Source organism: Panthera tigris, chromosome A1 (assembly GCF_018350195.1).
Source record: "Panthera tigris isolate Pti1 chromosome A1, P.tigris_Pti1_mat1.1, whole genome shotgun sequence".
Classification (NCBI taxonomy): domain Eukaryota; kingdom Metazoa; phylum Chordata; class Mammalia; order Carnivora; family Felidae; genus Panthera; species Panthera tigris.
The window spans coordinates 5,755,814-5,772,493 of NC_056660.1; the positions used below are offsets into that span (position 1 = coordinate 5,755,814).

General features: G+C 35.5%; 1 protein-coding gene across 10 annotated transcripts in view; it reads right to left on the reverse strand.

The window, feature by feature from the left end:
• Window positions 1-16,680, reverse strand: part of LOC102958974 (phospholipid-transporting ATPase IB-like) — a 220,089-nt gene that overhangs the window by 39,196 nt on the left and 164,213 nt on the right. For all 10 annotated transcript variants that reach the window (XR_006217562.1, XM_042985568.1, XM_042985522.1 and 7 more), the window contains one exon: window positions 1,689-1,750. Coding sequence is in view for 9 of the 10 variants with exons in the window: in XM_042985568.1 (XP_042841502.1) it covers window positions 1,689-1,750 (62 nt within the window). In the remaining variant the exon portion in view is untranslated. The remainder of the gene's footprint in view (window positions 1-1,688; window positions 1,751-16,680) is intronic.

The window sequence follows — 16,680 nt, forward strand, 5'->3', positions numbered from 1 at the left end:
GCCCCTGCCTACCAGTCCAAGTTCGTCTTTGCCATTATCCTGAACCTCCCTTGCCAGCCACACGGTTTGCGCTGGGCTTTAGTTCCACTGGCCGCCTTTAATTCCCTGAGAGCATCAAGGCAGACTCTACCTCCCTGGAGGTTTACTCCATTCCTCCAGCTGCTGTGTTTTGGCTTAGTGCTTCCTCCAACTCACTGGCACTGGGAACAGCATGATGTCACCATGCTGCCCCCGCCAACTCTCCCATTTCTCCCCTGACCTCTCATTTTGAGGTTTTTAGCATTGGTGCCGTCCCCTCTACTTCTTTGGTTGCTGTGCTGAACTCATTTTGCCATAGTTTGTTGTTGCTGGTTTTACTGTGTATATTCATTTTTTGTCTTAGGAGGTTGAGATTCCTTTATATCAATTTACTCGGGCATCTTAAGAGGAATATCATTTATGTTTGGATGCATGCATGTCTATGTGTGAGGAGGTCTGAAAAGAAGGAAATTTACTATATGCGTATGTCCAAATAAATAAGAAAATACTACCTAACCTCATTTGATGTTTAGGAAGATATAACACAGAGTTAAAAGCCACGCCCATTATCATGAAGTAATAACGACAACCAGCTAAAGTGAAAAGAGGCAATATGCCAATAAATTGCTTCTTACGTAGAAGAAAACATGAGGAAGAACATGGTTTGTGGTTTTGTTCTTCCAACGTGTTGTTAAATGAAAAAAAAAAACCAAACATGCAGAGGAATATGTTTCCACTTGCAGACCAAAAGAATAACATACAACATTGTGAATAAGACACAAAACTCAGAAGCCATAAATAAAAATATCAATAAATTTAACTACATAAAACCAACATGCAGAATACATGCATGACAAAAATGGCATGAAAAATAATATGCAAAACTGGAAATACATTTATGTAACAAATATGGGGGGAAAATTAACATCCTTAACACATAAATATCTACTACTACTAATAAAAAGACCAACAACCCTATAGGACAATTGGTAAAGTAATTCAACAAACTTTTATACACACACGTACAAAAGAAATGAAAGGGTTTTTTTTTACTTCATGCACATAACGCTATCCTCAAAGCAAAAACTGCAATAGAATACCATTTTACCTACTCGATCAAAAAGTGTGGTAAGACTACCGCCAGTGGGGGCTTAGGGAAACTGATATTCTCATGACTAACTGTGTACAACCTATTTGGGGGATACTTTAGTAATAATTTCCGAGATTCACAGTACTCTCTGATCCAGCCAGTTACCCTTCTAGAAATTTATCCTACAGATCTACCTACCCATGGGCATAAAGAATAGACTCTGCAACACTGTTGATAATGGCAAAGGACCCAGAACAATCTTTCCACTAATAGGAGACTAGTTAAATACCATCACCCAGGTACGCTGTGTAGTGAAAAAACAAGATATAAAATAGCATCTCCCTACTTGTACAAAAGAAGAGGATAATATACATTAGGTACATGTATTTCACATTCCTACAAATTACATATGTGTGTGTATATATACACACACACAACACACATGCATATGCAACCACTGTTCCTCCTTGGAAAAAGTATGGGAGCATGAGGGAGATTTAAAACTTATGGAATTCTTATAATGCTTGAACTTTTCAATTAAAAACTAGAAAAAGCGATTGAATCATATGGGTAATCTTACCGTATAAATGAAATTTCCAAGAAACAAATAGTCTGTAGTGTAACCCCCTTGTAAGACCATATCTGAAAAATGAAAAAGTCATTTATTTATTTTTATAGAGTTTTAAATATAGATTTGAATTTATTTTTACCAAAGGTACCCATATTGGCCACCAAAAATGTTTCTCAATTATTGGTCATATTTCTAAAGTGACAACGATGCTCGCTTCACCTGTCATTGTGACACTTTCCCATTTCTCACTCCAAAGATATATTAAGCAACAAATGAATCAGTAAATTGCAAGGAGCACATGAATGTGATTATTAAACCTAGTTTCACATGCAAATAAGCCATCTGGGAAACCGAAAGTCCAATCCAATGAGTGACGCTGGAAAACAAGATGAGGATTTTCAGGATTTTGAAATAACACCTCTGACACTATTCCTTTTTCAGGATTACTAAAATAATAAACCTAACAGGTAACTTAAATTTACAATGGAATTTCATAGTCTCTTCAATTATTGCTAAATCTGCTATAACTTATGAATTTCATTCTGTATAAAGACTCAAAACTATCTCAAGATTAGGATGATTTTTTTTCACTTATTTTCACTTTTTATTTTTTTTTTTTAATGTTTATTTTTGAGAGAGACAGAGACAGAGACAGAGCATGAGTGGAGGAGGGGCAGAGAGGGGGAGACACAGAAGCAGAAGCAGGCTCCGGGCTCTGAGCTGTCAGCACAGAGCCCGGCGCGGGGCTCCAACCCAGGAACCGCGAGATCATCATTACCTGAGCCGAAGTCGGACGCTGAACCGACTGAGTCGCTCAGGTGCCCCTTATTTTCCCTTTTTAAAATTCTCGAACATATACTGGTGCTTCTGGTCCTGGTTGATATGGAAATATTGGGGTGCAAATCCCTGATCTTAATACCAATTCAGAAGCTCACTCATTCCATTTTCTCCTGATTAATAACTCACTAAAAATACACAAGGCTCATACCCTTTCTTAAAATTATCTGCAGTGGAATATTAGGGCATCTCATTGACAGAACCTAGAGGTAAATATGTGGGGTCACCTAGGGAAGTGACAATGAGTCTGGATTGTGTATAGACCTAGCTTGGTGAGTTTTATTGGGAATGGGGTGACAGTATAGATGAGAACAATCTTTTAGCTGCCTAGAAACAGGGAGAAAACTGCAAAAAAAGGAAAAAAAAAGGCCTTATTGACTTATGTTGTCCAACTGCATATTCACAAAGGGAAAAGAGAAAGGGAAGCTTTGTTGGGTCACCAGGGAAACTTCCACTATGCACATGGTGATGTGAAACAGAGATTCTTTTCCTTCTGGATACTGTACAAAATCAATGATGCAAATAGAGAAAACCTCCACAGAATCTTTGTCGGGGTAACTATGAGACAAAAACAAAAAATCCACAATCTCAGAAAGCTAATTAGAGTTTCGAAGCAGCTAAGGTGAGCACAGAAGCTGTGCTTGGTAAGTGATGGTCAAGGCTCCAGGGTGAAGCAAATATCAAGCTGGCTGAGGGCAGCAGACCTCAGAAAATATCGGCAAAAATACTCCCCTTAAAAGAAACTTCTTCCAGTAGCTGGGAAAGAAAAAGCTGGTTTCTTGAGGAATAATACAGAAGTAGCAGGCACAGCATCAATAAAAAGAGACTGTAGGGAAAAAGGCAGGATAGTCTATTCTACATGATTTATATGGTTATTATCCACTATACTGTACTATACTATATATACTATACTATACATTTGTGTAATGTATAAAATATGTTTGAAAATGGTTTGAAAGCAAATAAATAGAAGACCAGCAAAACTTATTAGATGATGTATACTCACCAAGGAATTTTGGGAAAAAACCTATTTTACTCAGCTAACAAATGATTGGAGAAGCCAGAGCAAAAAAGGCTTGTTGTGAGCATTTGATACGTTAATTGTAGAATTAAAATGAAGAAAGCAAAACCAAAAACAAACATAGTGTTAGAATAATCAATATGATTGTGGTTATTCAGTGCCCAGACAATGTGGAAATGATGTTAATTCATACAATATCTGAGGGCATATGTGAATGAGATGGGAAGTAGAGTAAGTTTGCAGATTGTCTCAACTATAATTAGGAGTCAAATAAGAACATTCAAAGCTAACAATCAAGTAATGGAATTATAAGTTTATATAAAGTGTAAAGGTTTACCATGTGCAAGATAATGGGATGCTAGAGGAAAGGGAAGGGAAATGGAAGAATGGGAAACAAAATTTTTTCATACTTGGAAACAAATGGATTTGTCCAAAGAAAGAGAGCAATGTCTATTAAACTTATAATAAAAATAAGCATAAGAACAAAAATCCAAACCTTCCTGAATACCAGAAGACAGTACACAAGGAACTCACAAAGAAATCCAACCGCATAATTAAAGAGTAGAAAAAATACATTAAAACAGGAAATGTGAAGTCTGAGATATTGCAAAGAAAACCTATTTTTTGAAAAAAAAAAAAATCTCTCTGATTATATCTCAAGAACAAAACAGTTCTATACTGTATACAAGCAACAGGCCTTAAAAAAAAGTAATTCATAAAGTTTGAAAAGCAAATTACAGGAAAGGAAAATACAAATTAAAAGCATACAACATGGTATTAATATTAATTAAGAAATTGAGGGTGAAGAGAATTAAACAAGCACTTTATAATGCCAAATGGTACAAAATGCAATGAATGTGAAACAACTTGGAGTACTGGAAGAACAAATAACATTTCTAAACCATAAACTATGAGAAATTAAAAGGGAAACAAATATTTTAGTAGGAGAAGACTTTCACTCACCTTTCTCAGTACATGACAGACCAGTGACAAGAAAATTAGCAAGACCAGGACTCTACCTGCCATCCATGAAGAAGTAACAGTACTTTTCCTCTTGCTATAGTCAATTAGAAAATTGAATGGGGGGCACTTGGGTGGCTCATTCGGTTAAGCATCCAACTCTTGATTTCGGCTCAGGTCATGGTCTCATAGTCATGAGATGGAGCCCTGCTTTGGGCTCTGCAGTAAGCATAGAGCCTGCTTGGGATTCTCTCTCTGTCTCTCTCTGTCTCTCTTTCTCTGTGTCTCTGTCTCTGTCTCTCTTTCTCCCTCTGCCCCCTCCCCTGATTATGTATGCGCTCTCTTTCCAAAGAAAGAAAGAGAATTGGATGAAACATATGAAATAATTTCTTCAGACATTGGGTAAAAAGCAGCACCGGACTGTGATCCCTGAGAGACGGGTAAAGAGAGCCACTCCTGCCCTTGCTTCCATACCTGGAGGCAATTTCTGGTCTGTGCAGGGAGGAAGAGCCCAAAGATGGGTCAACACTTTGGCTAAGTTAATGAGACAGAGATTGGACCTTAGAGAGGTGGCTGGAATTTGTAGAAATGAACACTGGAAATGAGGGAACTATGCAGAGAATGAGCTCCAGAAATTCTTTGGCTGAATGCCAATCTGTATATGTGTACTGAGAAATTTCACAAGGCCACCAACGAGCAGTTACTGTGGGAAACCAAGTTACCACAGAACTGCGAGTCAAAACTTGCCAGATCTAATATAGAGCTAGAAATTACTCTTATTTCCATGGGCCAAAGTAAAGAGACCTTATTCAATATATGAAGCATTCAGTAGACACCCAAGAAGAGATAACCCTTGTATAGGAACTAAATTACTTCTTAAGTAAAAGATACTCTAGACTCACTTGAAGAAGAAGAAAAACAAATCTTAGAACGATCAAACTATTCATAAGGAATGTAACTTCCTGTAAAACCAAAGTCCAAGTATTTAAATGTATACAACAGAAAACATTCAACAGCATAAAATTCACAATGTCCAGCACCCATTATAAAATTGCGGTCTATGAAGAAGCAAAACTTTGAACCACAGCCAGGAGAAAATTGGCCGTAGAATCAATAGAAAAAAACAGATACTGCAGTGAATTAGCAGAAAAATCTTTAAGATAGCTATTACAGTTACACTCAGTCATTTGAAAGAAAGCAATGAGAGAAAGATGTAAAGAAGAACTAAGTAATATTTCTAAAGATGAAGAGTATTAACACATGAAAGGAAAATGTCACTGAATTATTGTTAACCTCAGAGAGGCGGCTAAGTAAAAGACCCAGTGAACTTAGGCAAAAGAAACTAAAAATGAACCACAGAGAGAACAAAGATGGTATAAATGAACAGAGATGTGGGAAATATCAAGAGTTCCAACAGATGTGTGCTTGAAGTCCCAGAAAAAAAGGAAAGAGTGAGAGAAAAATATATATAAAAAGAAATGATCAAATTTTTCCATATTTGATGGAATCTATAAATCAGCAGACCCCAAGAGCAATCTCCAGAAGGATAAATGCAAATAAAACAACACCAAAGCATGTCAGTATCAAATTGCTGAAAATCAGCAATGAAGAGAAAAATCTATAGACTACACAAAAATAGAAAACATAATACATGAAGAGGAACAAATAGGAAAAATATCAGACTTCCCAATGAAATAGTGCAAATCAGAAGACAGCAAACATTTTTCAAGTGTTGAAGAAAATAAACTTCCAATCTAGAATTCTGTACACAGAAAATTTTTTTTCAAAATTGAAGGCAAAAGTATTTTGAGAAACAAAATTTGAAAGAATATCCATTTCCTTTAAATTTAAAAAGAATTTAAATTATCTTTAGATGCTTATGTTAGAAAAGGAGGCTACAAAATCAATGACCTAATCTTCCAACTTCAACAAGTTGGAAAGGAGCAAATTAAATCTCAGTTAAATAGAAGGGAAAGGAATAATAAGAGTAGAAATTAATACAATAGGGAAAAAGACAAACAGTATATAAAATCAGTGAGACCAAAGTTGGTCTTTTGAAACTGTCAATAAAGTTATCTAGCTGCACTGATCACCACAAAAAAAGAGAATTCAAAATTACCAATGTCAGTAATGAAAGAGAGAATTATCAGTAGTTATCAGTATGGGTATCACACATAAGGGAATACTATAAACAAATGTATGTCAATAAATGTGACAACTTGGATGAAAATTTAAAATTCCTTGAAAGATACAAATTAACAAAATAGATTCAATAAAAAAAAAACCCTGACCATCCTTATATTTAATAATAAGATTAACTTCATAATTAAAAACTTTCCTGGGGCTTCATCAGTAAATTCTATCAAATATTTATGGAAGAAATAATACTAATCTTAAACTTTTTCAGAAAATAGAGACAAGGGAAACACTGCCCAAATCAAGAAGCAAGCACTACCCTGATTCAAAATCCAGACCAAGAATATTATGGGTTAAGTCAGACAAATACCTCTCATAAACTTAAGTACAAAATCCTTAGCAAATATAAACAAATCAAATCTGAAAATAATCACCTTAAGAGATGCATTTAAAAATAATTTGATCAAATCCAAAATCTGTTCACAATAAACGGCTTCAGCAAACTAGAAATTAAAAGAAACTTCCTCAACATGCTAATGGACATCTATGGAAAAGCTAATATCATAACTAATGGTAAAAGGAATTTTTCTTCTTAATATTAGGGAAAAAACAAAACATGTCCACACCTACCACTTCTGTTTAAAATTGTTTTGAAGGTCATAGACTGTGCATTAGTGCAAGAAGAAAGGAAAGAAAAGAAGAAATAAACCTCTCTTTATTCACAATGTGGTATATATAGAAAATACTAAAACGGCAAAAAAACAGTTACTAGGAAAATTAGTGAATTTAGCAAGATCACAGGGTGCAAGTTATTGTGAGAAATAAAATGTATTTCTATATGGTAACAATGAAAAGTTGGAAAATAAGATATAAAAATACCACTTACAGTAGCATCCAAAACTTGCATAGTGATGGATAAGTTTAACAAAAGTTGTGCAAAGACTGTACATTAAAAACTACAACAAATTCCTAGGAGAAATGAAAGACAACTTAAATCATTGGAGAGATATACTATGTTCATGAACTTGAAAACTTGATAATATTAAGATGTCATTTCTCCTGAAGGTAATCTATAGACTAAATTGAAATCCAAATCTCAGTATTTTTAATTAGAATTTCAACTGATTTTAACAATTTTTATTGAAACTCAAAGGACTTAGAATAGCCAAAATTTTTTCAGAGAAGTTATATTACCTGGGTCAGGATTTAAATATGAAGTATAATTATCAAGATAATATGGTCTAAGAATAGATTTATGTCAGTGAAACATAGAGATTCCAGATACAGATCCATTCATACAGCTTCAAAGATGCCAACATAATTCCATGGGAAAAGCACAATCTTTTCAACAAAAGGTACTGGAAAAACTGGCCATCAATAGGCAAAAGATAAATCTCAACTCTTACATCAATCCATAAACAAAAATTAAGATCAGAAAACTGAAAAACAAACTTCTAAAAGAAAACAGTATTAAGCGTTTGTAATCTTGCAGTGAGCAAAGGTTTCTTAGGATGAAAACAAAACACAGACCATAAAAATGTTTGATAAATTGGACCTAAATTTAAAACTTCTCACTTTAACAATATTAAGAAAATTAATCAAGCCATAGATTAAGGTATAAAAATTACAGTGTATACGTGACAAAGAACTCTTATCCAGAAAGAACACTAGCAACTCTGTGGGACAACTACAACAATTCAATTAAAAAATGGGTAAAGTACTTGGAAAAAAAACCTCCCTCAGAGGAGGTATACAAATGGCAAACAATCACATGAGGAGATGCTCTATATCATTAGTCATCAGAAAAATACAAAATAAAATCACAAAGAGCTAGTGTATAATATTTTAGTGATGTTGTAAACAGTGAGACATGATAAAATGGGGTGAACTTATGCACATTGGATTTCTAATTTAAGATTATTTGATAGGAAACAGTCAAACATGCAGAATCTGTATGTACATCATACATGTAGTCCCTGATTTATATGTATCCAAATTGCAAATGGCCTCCCTATAGGATTCGCTTCTATGGTAACAGAACCTTTCCGAGGCTTTTCTGTGAGGCTCTCGTGCTCAGGTCTTGATACTTGCACCCGCCACCACTCCTGCCTTCCTGCCTTGAGAGCCTATAAACCACAGCTGCTGGAGGTACCCAACTGCACCTTGCACCTGACCACCTCGACCTCTGTGAACTCTGAGAGGGTGAAAATAGTGGTATCTGAGCAAGTCAGTGACACCATTGGAAGTAAATTAAGGGGAGAATGCATCCCAAATTCTAAATTTTTAATGACCTTTTGGAATATAAGATTTTCATTAGCTATAAATCACTAGAAATACAGTTAATACCATACAATGCAAAGCATATTAAAGCATTAAAAACAGTGCAAACATTTTTACATATATATAAAATCATTCCTTGCCTATTTCTTTATTTCTTTACACTTGTACTAGAGCAGTAATTCCCAAACTTGTCTGTACTTCGGAATCTTCGGGTGAGCTTCACAAACCACTGATGCCTGTGGCCGAACCACAGAGATTGTGATTCAGGTCGTTTGAGGGTGGTTTGGGCTTCTGGAATTTTTAAAAAAATCTCTCACTGATTCTGACGTACAGACAAGTTTGGGAGCTGCTACATATACTAGAAAATGGTAGGGATGATGATCCTCTCTCTCTCTCTACTTACTTTCAAAGTCCTGCATTAATAGATGTCATGTGATACAAGTTAAAACATAACACTATGTAGATAATGTAAGTTTGGTCAGTTACATTTAGTATGACACATTTAGGCTGAATTTACAAAGTAGGAACCTGGAAACACTGGTTGTCATTTCACAGAACTCCCCGATGGTGAGTGAGAGTTTGTGATTACGTGGTTTGCTTGCCTGTTAGGTACGGAACGCCTTTAAATTTGAACATGTATTATACCTATTTGTGTGGTGTTGTGGGCAGTTAAGTAATTCAGTCCCATTAATTTGTAAGGAAGTTTGCAAAGATTATTTTATCTTAGTTACTCCTCTGTCCCACCCAGTAAGCACAAATAATCATAATTGTTTATTTCTTGTAGAGAATGTAAGGGTGTTGTGTGTGTGTGTGTGTGTGTGTGTGTGTGTGTGTGGGTGCGCGTGTGCACATGCTGGGGGACATTTTACATGTTATGAGATTGAAAATTTCAGTGAATCTTAGAGAAAAATGCTTAAAAATGAATGTTTTAAAAAGAATTACTGTACTTTTAAAAATTGTTTTAAAAGCACATTTTATTTTACTTTTGAGAGAAAGAGAGACAGAGTGTGAGCAGGGGAGGAGCAGAGAGAGTGAGAGACACAGAATCCGAAGCAGGTTCCAGGCTCTGAGCTGTCAGCCCAGAGCCCAGTGTGGGGCTCGAACTCACAAACCCTGAAATAATGACCCAGGCCGAAGTCGGATGCTTAACCGACTGAGCCACCCAGGCGCCCCAAGAATTGCTGTATTTAATACTTGACATTTAACAACAGAAATTCCGTAAGATACAAATTTAATAAAACCATAGTGTTTCTTGTTCTGGATTTGCATTCATTATTACCACAGTGGTTCAAATTCCTTTCTCCATTTTGAGGATGAGCTAAGATCCCCTAAATATAGTCTATTTATTGCATACAATAAGTCTTTACCAGATTTATTGACACATAATTTACATACCATACATCCACACATTCAAAGTGTGCAGCTCAATGGCTTTTAGTATATTAACAGAACCAGGCAACTATCCGCATCATCAGCTTGAGAACACTTTCCTTCCCTCACAGAAGAAACCCCAGACCTCTTGGCTATTACTGCCCCATCCATCCCCCCGCCTTAGGCAAACACTAATCTGCTTTCAGTCTTTATATGATTTGCCTGTTCTGAACATTTCATGTAAATAGACTCATATAATATGTGGTCTTGTGACCAGCTTCTTTCACTTAGTGTAATGTTTTCAAGATTCATCACTGTTGTAGCATGATCGATACTCCATTCCTTTTTGTTAATAAACACTATTCCATTCATTGTATGTATATAGCACATACCCATCATATATCCATTCATTGACTAATGAACATTTGGGTTATTACGAATAAAGCTGCTATGTGTACAAATTTTTCTGTGGCATAGACTTTCATTTCTCTTGGGCATATACCTAACAGCGTAATTGCTGAATAATACGGTAACTCAATGCTTAACCATTACAGGAAATGCCAGACCGTTTCCCAAAGGGGCTACACCATGTTACATTCCTGCCAGCGGTGCATGAGGGTTCCAGTCTCTACATCTTTGCCAACAGTCATTGCTGTCTGTCATTTTGATGATAGCCACCCTAATGGACATGAAGTATTACCTCATTGTGGTTTTAATTTGCATTTGTTTAATGATTAATGATGTTGACCATCTTTTCATGTATTAGTTATTTGAATATCCTCTGGGGAGAAAGGTCTATTCAGATGTTTGGCATGTTTTAAAAATTGGGTCTTTTTGTCTTTTTACTGTTGACTTGTAAGTGTTCCTCATACATCCCAGATAGAAATCCTTGTTATAATGTGTAAATGCTTTGTTCTATTCCGTGGGTTGTATTTATACTTTTTTATTGAAGTATAATTGACATACAATGTTATATTAGTTTCAGGTGTACAACATATTGATTAGACAATTCTATTCATTACTCGGTGCTCACCACAGTAAGTGTTAGTCACCATTTGTCACCATAAAAAGTTATTACAGTATTACTGACTCCATTCTCTATGCTGTATTTTTCATCTGCATTTATCTATTTCACCCATTCCCCACCTACCTGCCATCTGGTCACCAACAGTTTATTCTCTGTATTTGTCTAGCATTTTGTTCAATTGTTTTATTCAATTTGTTTTGTTCATTTGTTTTGTTTTTTAGATTCCACACGTAAGTGAAATCATACGGTATTTGTCTTTCTCTGACTTAACTTCACTTAGCATAATAACCTCTAGGTCTGCCCATGATGTCACAAGTGGCAAAAAAAAAAAACAAAAACAAAACAAAAACCTTGTTCTTTTTTATGGCTGAGTAATATTCCATTGTATGTATATGTATGTGTGTGTATGTGTGTGTATGTGTGTGTGTACACACATACCACATCTTGTTTATCCATTCATCTATAGATGGACACTTGGGACGCTTCTGTATCTTGGCTATTGTAAATAATGCTGGCATAATCCTAGGGGTGTGTATATCTTTTTGAAATTCTGTTTTTGTTTTCTTTGTGTTAATATCCATTAGTGGGATAGCTGGATCGTATGGTGTTTATATGTTTCATTTTTGAGGAACCTCCATACTGTTTTCCACAGTGGCTGCCCCAGTTTGCATTCCCATCGACAGTGCATGAGGGCTCCCTTTTGACCACATCCTCATCAACACTGATTTCTTATCTTTTTGGTATTAGCTATTCTGATGGGTGTGAGGTGATATCTCACCGTAGTTTTGATTTGCATTTCCCTGATGATCAGTCATGTCGAGCATCTTTTTATGTGTCAGTCGGCCATCTGGGTGTCTTCTTTGGGAAGACATTCAGGTCCTCTACACATTTTTAATCAGATGCCTTTTTTTTTTATGTTGAGTTCTTTTTGTATTTTGGATATTAACTCCTTATCAAATGTATCATTTGCAGATATCTTCTCCCATTTACTAAGTTGCCTCTTGTTTTGTTGATGGTTGCTTTTGCTGTGCAAAATCTTTTAGTTTTGGTGTAGTCCCACTAATTTATTTTTTCTTTTGTTTGCCTTGCCTGATGAGACATGTGGATAAGTGTGTTGCTAAGCCTAATGTCCAAGGATTACTGTTATATATTCTTTAAAATTTTTTAATTTCAAGTCTCACATTTAGATTTTTAATCCATTTTGAATTTATTTTTGTGTATGGTGTAAGAAAGAGGTCTAGTTTCATTCTTTTGAATGTAGCTGTCCAGTTTTCCCAACACCAATTTTTTTTTGATTTTTAATGGTTTTTATTTTTATTTTTTTTTTATGAAATTTATTGTCAAATTGGTTTCCATACAACACCCAGTGCTCATCCCAAAAGGTGCCCTCCTCAATACCCATCACCCACCCTCCCCTCCCTCCCACCCCCCATCAACCCTGTTTGTTCTCAGTTTTTAACAGTCTCTTATGCTTTGGCTCTCTCCCACTCTAACCTCTTTTTTTTTTTTTTTCCTTCCCCTCCCCCATGGGTTTCTGTTAAGTTTCTCAGGATCCACATAAGAGTGAAACCATATGGTGTCTGTCTTTCTCTGTATGGCTTATTTCACTTAGCATCACACTCTCCAGTTCCATCCACGTTGCTACAAAAGGCCATATTTCATTCTTTCTCATTGCCACGTAGTATTCCATTGTATATCTAAACCACAATTTCTTTATCCATTCGTCAGTTGATGGACATTTAGGCTCTTTCCATAATCTGGCTATTGTTGAGAGTGCTGCTATAAACATTGGGGTACAAGTGCCCCTATGCATCAGTACTCCTGTATCCCTTGGGTAAATTCCTAGCAGTGCTATTTCTGGGTCATAGGGTAGGTCTATTTTTAATTTTCTGAGGAACCTCCACACTGCTTTCCAGAGCGGCTGCACCAGTTTGCATTCCCACCAACAGTGCAAGAGGGTTCCCGTTTCTCCACATCCTCTCCAGCATCTATAGTCTCCTGATTTCTTCATTTTGGCCACTCTGACTGGCGTGAGGTGATATCTGAGTGTGGTTTTGATTTGTATTTCCCTGATGAGGAGCGACGTTGAACATCTTTTCATGTGCCTGTTGGCCATCCAGATGTCTTCTTTAGAGAAGTGTCTATTCATGTTTTCTGCCCATTTCTTCACTGGGTTATTTGTTTTTCGGGTGTGGAGTTTGGTGAGCTCTTTATAGATTTTGGATACTAGCCCTTTGTCCGATATGTCATTTGCAAATATCTTTTCCCATTCCGTTGGTTGCCTTTTAGTTTTGTTGGTTGTTTCCTTTGCTGTGCAGAAGCTTTTTATCTTCATAAGGTCCCAGTAATTCACTTTTGCTTTTAATTCCCTTGCCTTTGGGGATGTGTCGAGTAGGAGATTGCTATGGCTGAGGTCAGAGAGGTCTTTTCCTGCTTTCTCCTCTAAGGTTTTGATGGTTTCCTGTCTCACATTCAGGTCCTTTATCCATTTTGAGTTTATTTTTGTGAATGGCCAACACCAATTATTGAAGAGACTGTCTTTCCCCATTGTATATTCTTGCCTCCTTTGTTGTAGATTGACTGTATAGGCTTGGGTTTATTTCTGGAGTCTCTATTCTGTTGATTCATGTGTCAGTTTTTATGTCAGTGCCATATTGTTTTGATTACTGTAGCTGTGTGGTGTATCTTGAATCTGGAATTGTAATACATACCTCCAGATTTGTTCTTTTTCAAAAGTGCTGTGGCTCTTCAGGATTTTTTGTGGTTCCGTACAAGTTATAGGACTATTTGTTCTAGTTGTGTGAAAAATGCTATTGGTATTTTGATAGGAATCACACTGAATCTTTAAATTGTTTTGGGTATTATGGACATTTTAACAATATTAATTTTTCCGACCACAAGCATGATATATCTTTCCATTTGTTTGTGTCAATTCAGTTTCTTTCACCAGTGTCTTATAGTTTTTGGAGTATAAAGTCTTTTACATCTTGATTAAATTTATTTCTAGGTATTTTATTCTTTTTTGTGTAATTTTAAATGGTTTTTTTTTCTTAAATTTCTATTTCTTTAGCAGGATATAGAAATGCAATAGACTTCCACAGGGCACCTAGGTGGCTGAGTTGGTTAAGTGACCAATTCTAGACTTTGGCTCGGGTCATGATCTCATGGTCATGAGATCAAGCCCTGCATTGGGCTCCATATTGTGCATGGAGCCTGCTTAAGATTTTCTCTCCCTCTCCCTCTTCCCTTCTTCTTCCTGTCCCCCCCCAAAAAAAGAAAAAGTAAAAAGAAATGCAACAGATTTCTTTATATTAATTTTGTATCCTGCCACTTTATTGAATTCATTTATTGATTTGGGAGGTGTTGTGAGCTAAACAGTATTACATCTTTCAATCCACAAATGTTGGATGACTTTATGTCCATTTAAGTCTTCTTTAATTTCTTTCAACAATGTTTTATAATTTTCAAGGTATAAATTTTGAACTTTTGTTAAATTTATTTCTAAGTATTTTCTTCATTTTTATGCAATGGTAAATAGAATTGTTTTCTTAGTGTCACTTTCTGTTTTCTTATTGCTGTTGTCTAGAAATAAAATTGAATCTTTGTGTGTTAATCTTGTACCCTAAACCTTAATTTATCTTTAATAGTATTTTAATTTTAATAGTATTTAATTTTATATATACATATATATATATATATATATATATATATATATATATATATATATAAAAAGTCATGTCATATACAAATAGAGATCATTTTACTCTTTCCTTTCTACACTGGATGATTTTTATTGCATTTTCTTGCCCAACTATACTGCCTAGTATTACCAGAACAATGATGAATAGAAGTACTGTAAATGATATTTTTTCCTCTTTTTTTAAGCATAGTTATTTATTTTTCAGAGCGAGAGAGAGAGAGAGAGCATGCGTGCGAGAGGGAGAGGGAGAATGAGCGGGGGAGGGGCAGAGAGAGTGGGAGAGAAAGAATATGAAGTATGCTCTGTATTCTCAGCGTGGAGCGTGATGCTGGGCTCAATCTCACAAACTGAGATCGTGACCTGAGCTGAAATCAAGAGTCAGACGCTTAACCCACCAAGCCACCCAGGTGCCCCTCATTCTTGATTTTAGGGGAAAGCATTCAGTCTTTCACCATTAAACATGTTAACTGTGGGAGTTTTGTAGATGTCTTTTATCAGATTCAGAAAGATCAATTCTATTCCTACTTTAGTGAATGTTTTTATCATGAAGATGTATTGACTTATGTCAAATGCTTTTTCTGAATTTATTGAGACAATCATGTAATTTTTGTCCTTTATTTTTATGATGAATGACATTATTTTTGTGTGTTAAACCAACCTTGCATTCCTGAGATAAATCCCATTTGGTGTTTTTGTGTGTACCCTTATATATATTTCTAGATTTAGTATGTTGATATTTTGATAAAGATTTTGCATCTATACTATTTTATGAAATTTATTTTAAAATCATTTATGAAAAGACAAGACGGGATAATGCATTTACACTGTCTTATATGATTACATAATTTCCTTTATCAATGCTCTTTGTGAACTGGGTTTACTTATTTTTAATCTGAAGAACCTCCTTTAGTATTTCTTGAAAAGCATGTATTACAGTAACAAATCCTGTCATTTTTCTGTTTATATGAGAATGTCTCTGTTTTGCCTTCATTTTTGAAAAATTATTTTGTTGGGCATAAGATTCTTGGTTGACAGGTTTTTTTTCTTTCAGCACTGCCTTCTGACCTCCATTTTTGTGTGTGTGTGATGAGAAGTCATCTGTACGTCTTAACTGGAGCTCCCTTGTCCATGAGCCACTTTTATTTCTCTGCTTTCAATATTTTCCTGTTGTTTTTGGCTTCCAACATTTTTGCTACATGTGTCTGGGTATGGATCTCTTTGCATTTATCTCACTTAAAGTTCACTGAGCCCCGTGGATGTACAAATTAATGTTGTTCAGCTAATTTGAAGCTCTTTAGCTATCATTTCCTTGAAGAGTTTTACTACTTCATTCCTTTTCTCCTCTGGTTCTTATACCCCATTTGCCTATATTGGTGTGTTTAAAGGCTTCTCATATTTCTGAGTCTGTGTTCATTTTCCTTCATTCTGTTTTTCTCTCTGGTTTTCAAATTGCATACTTTCCATTAATGTAGCATCAAGTTTCATAATTCTTTCTTCTTCCAGTTCACATTTACTGTTGACCCCCTCTAATGAATTTTTCATTTTGGTTATTAAAACTTTTCAGCTCCAGAAGTTTCATTTGGTTCTTTTTTATAATTTCTGTCTCTTTTTTGATAATCTGTTTGATGTGCCTTCATACCCTCATACCTTTAAGGATTTCTTATGGTTC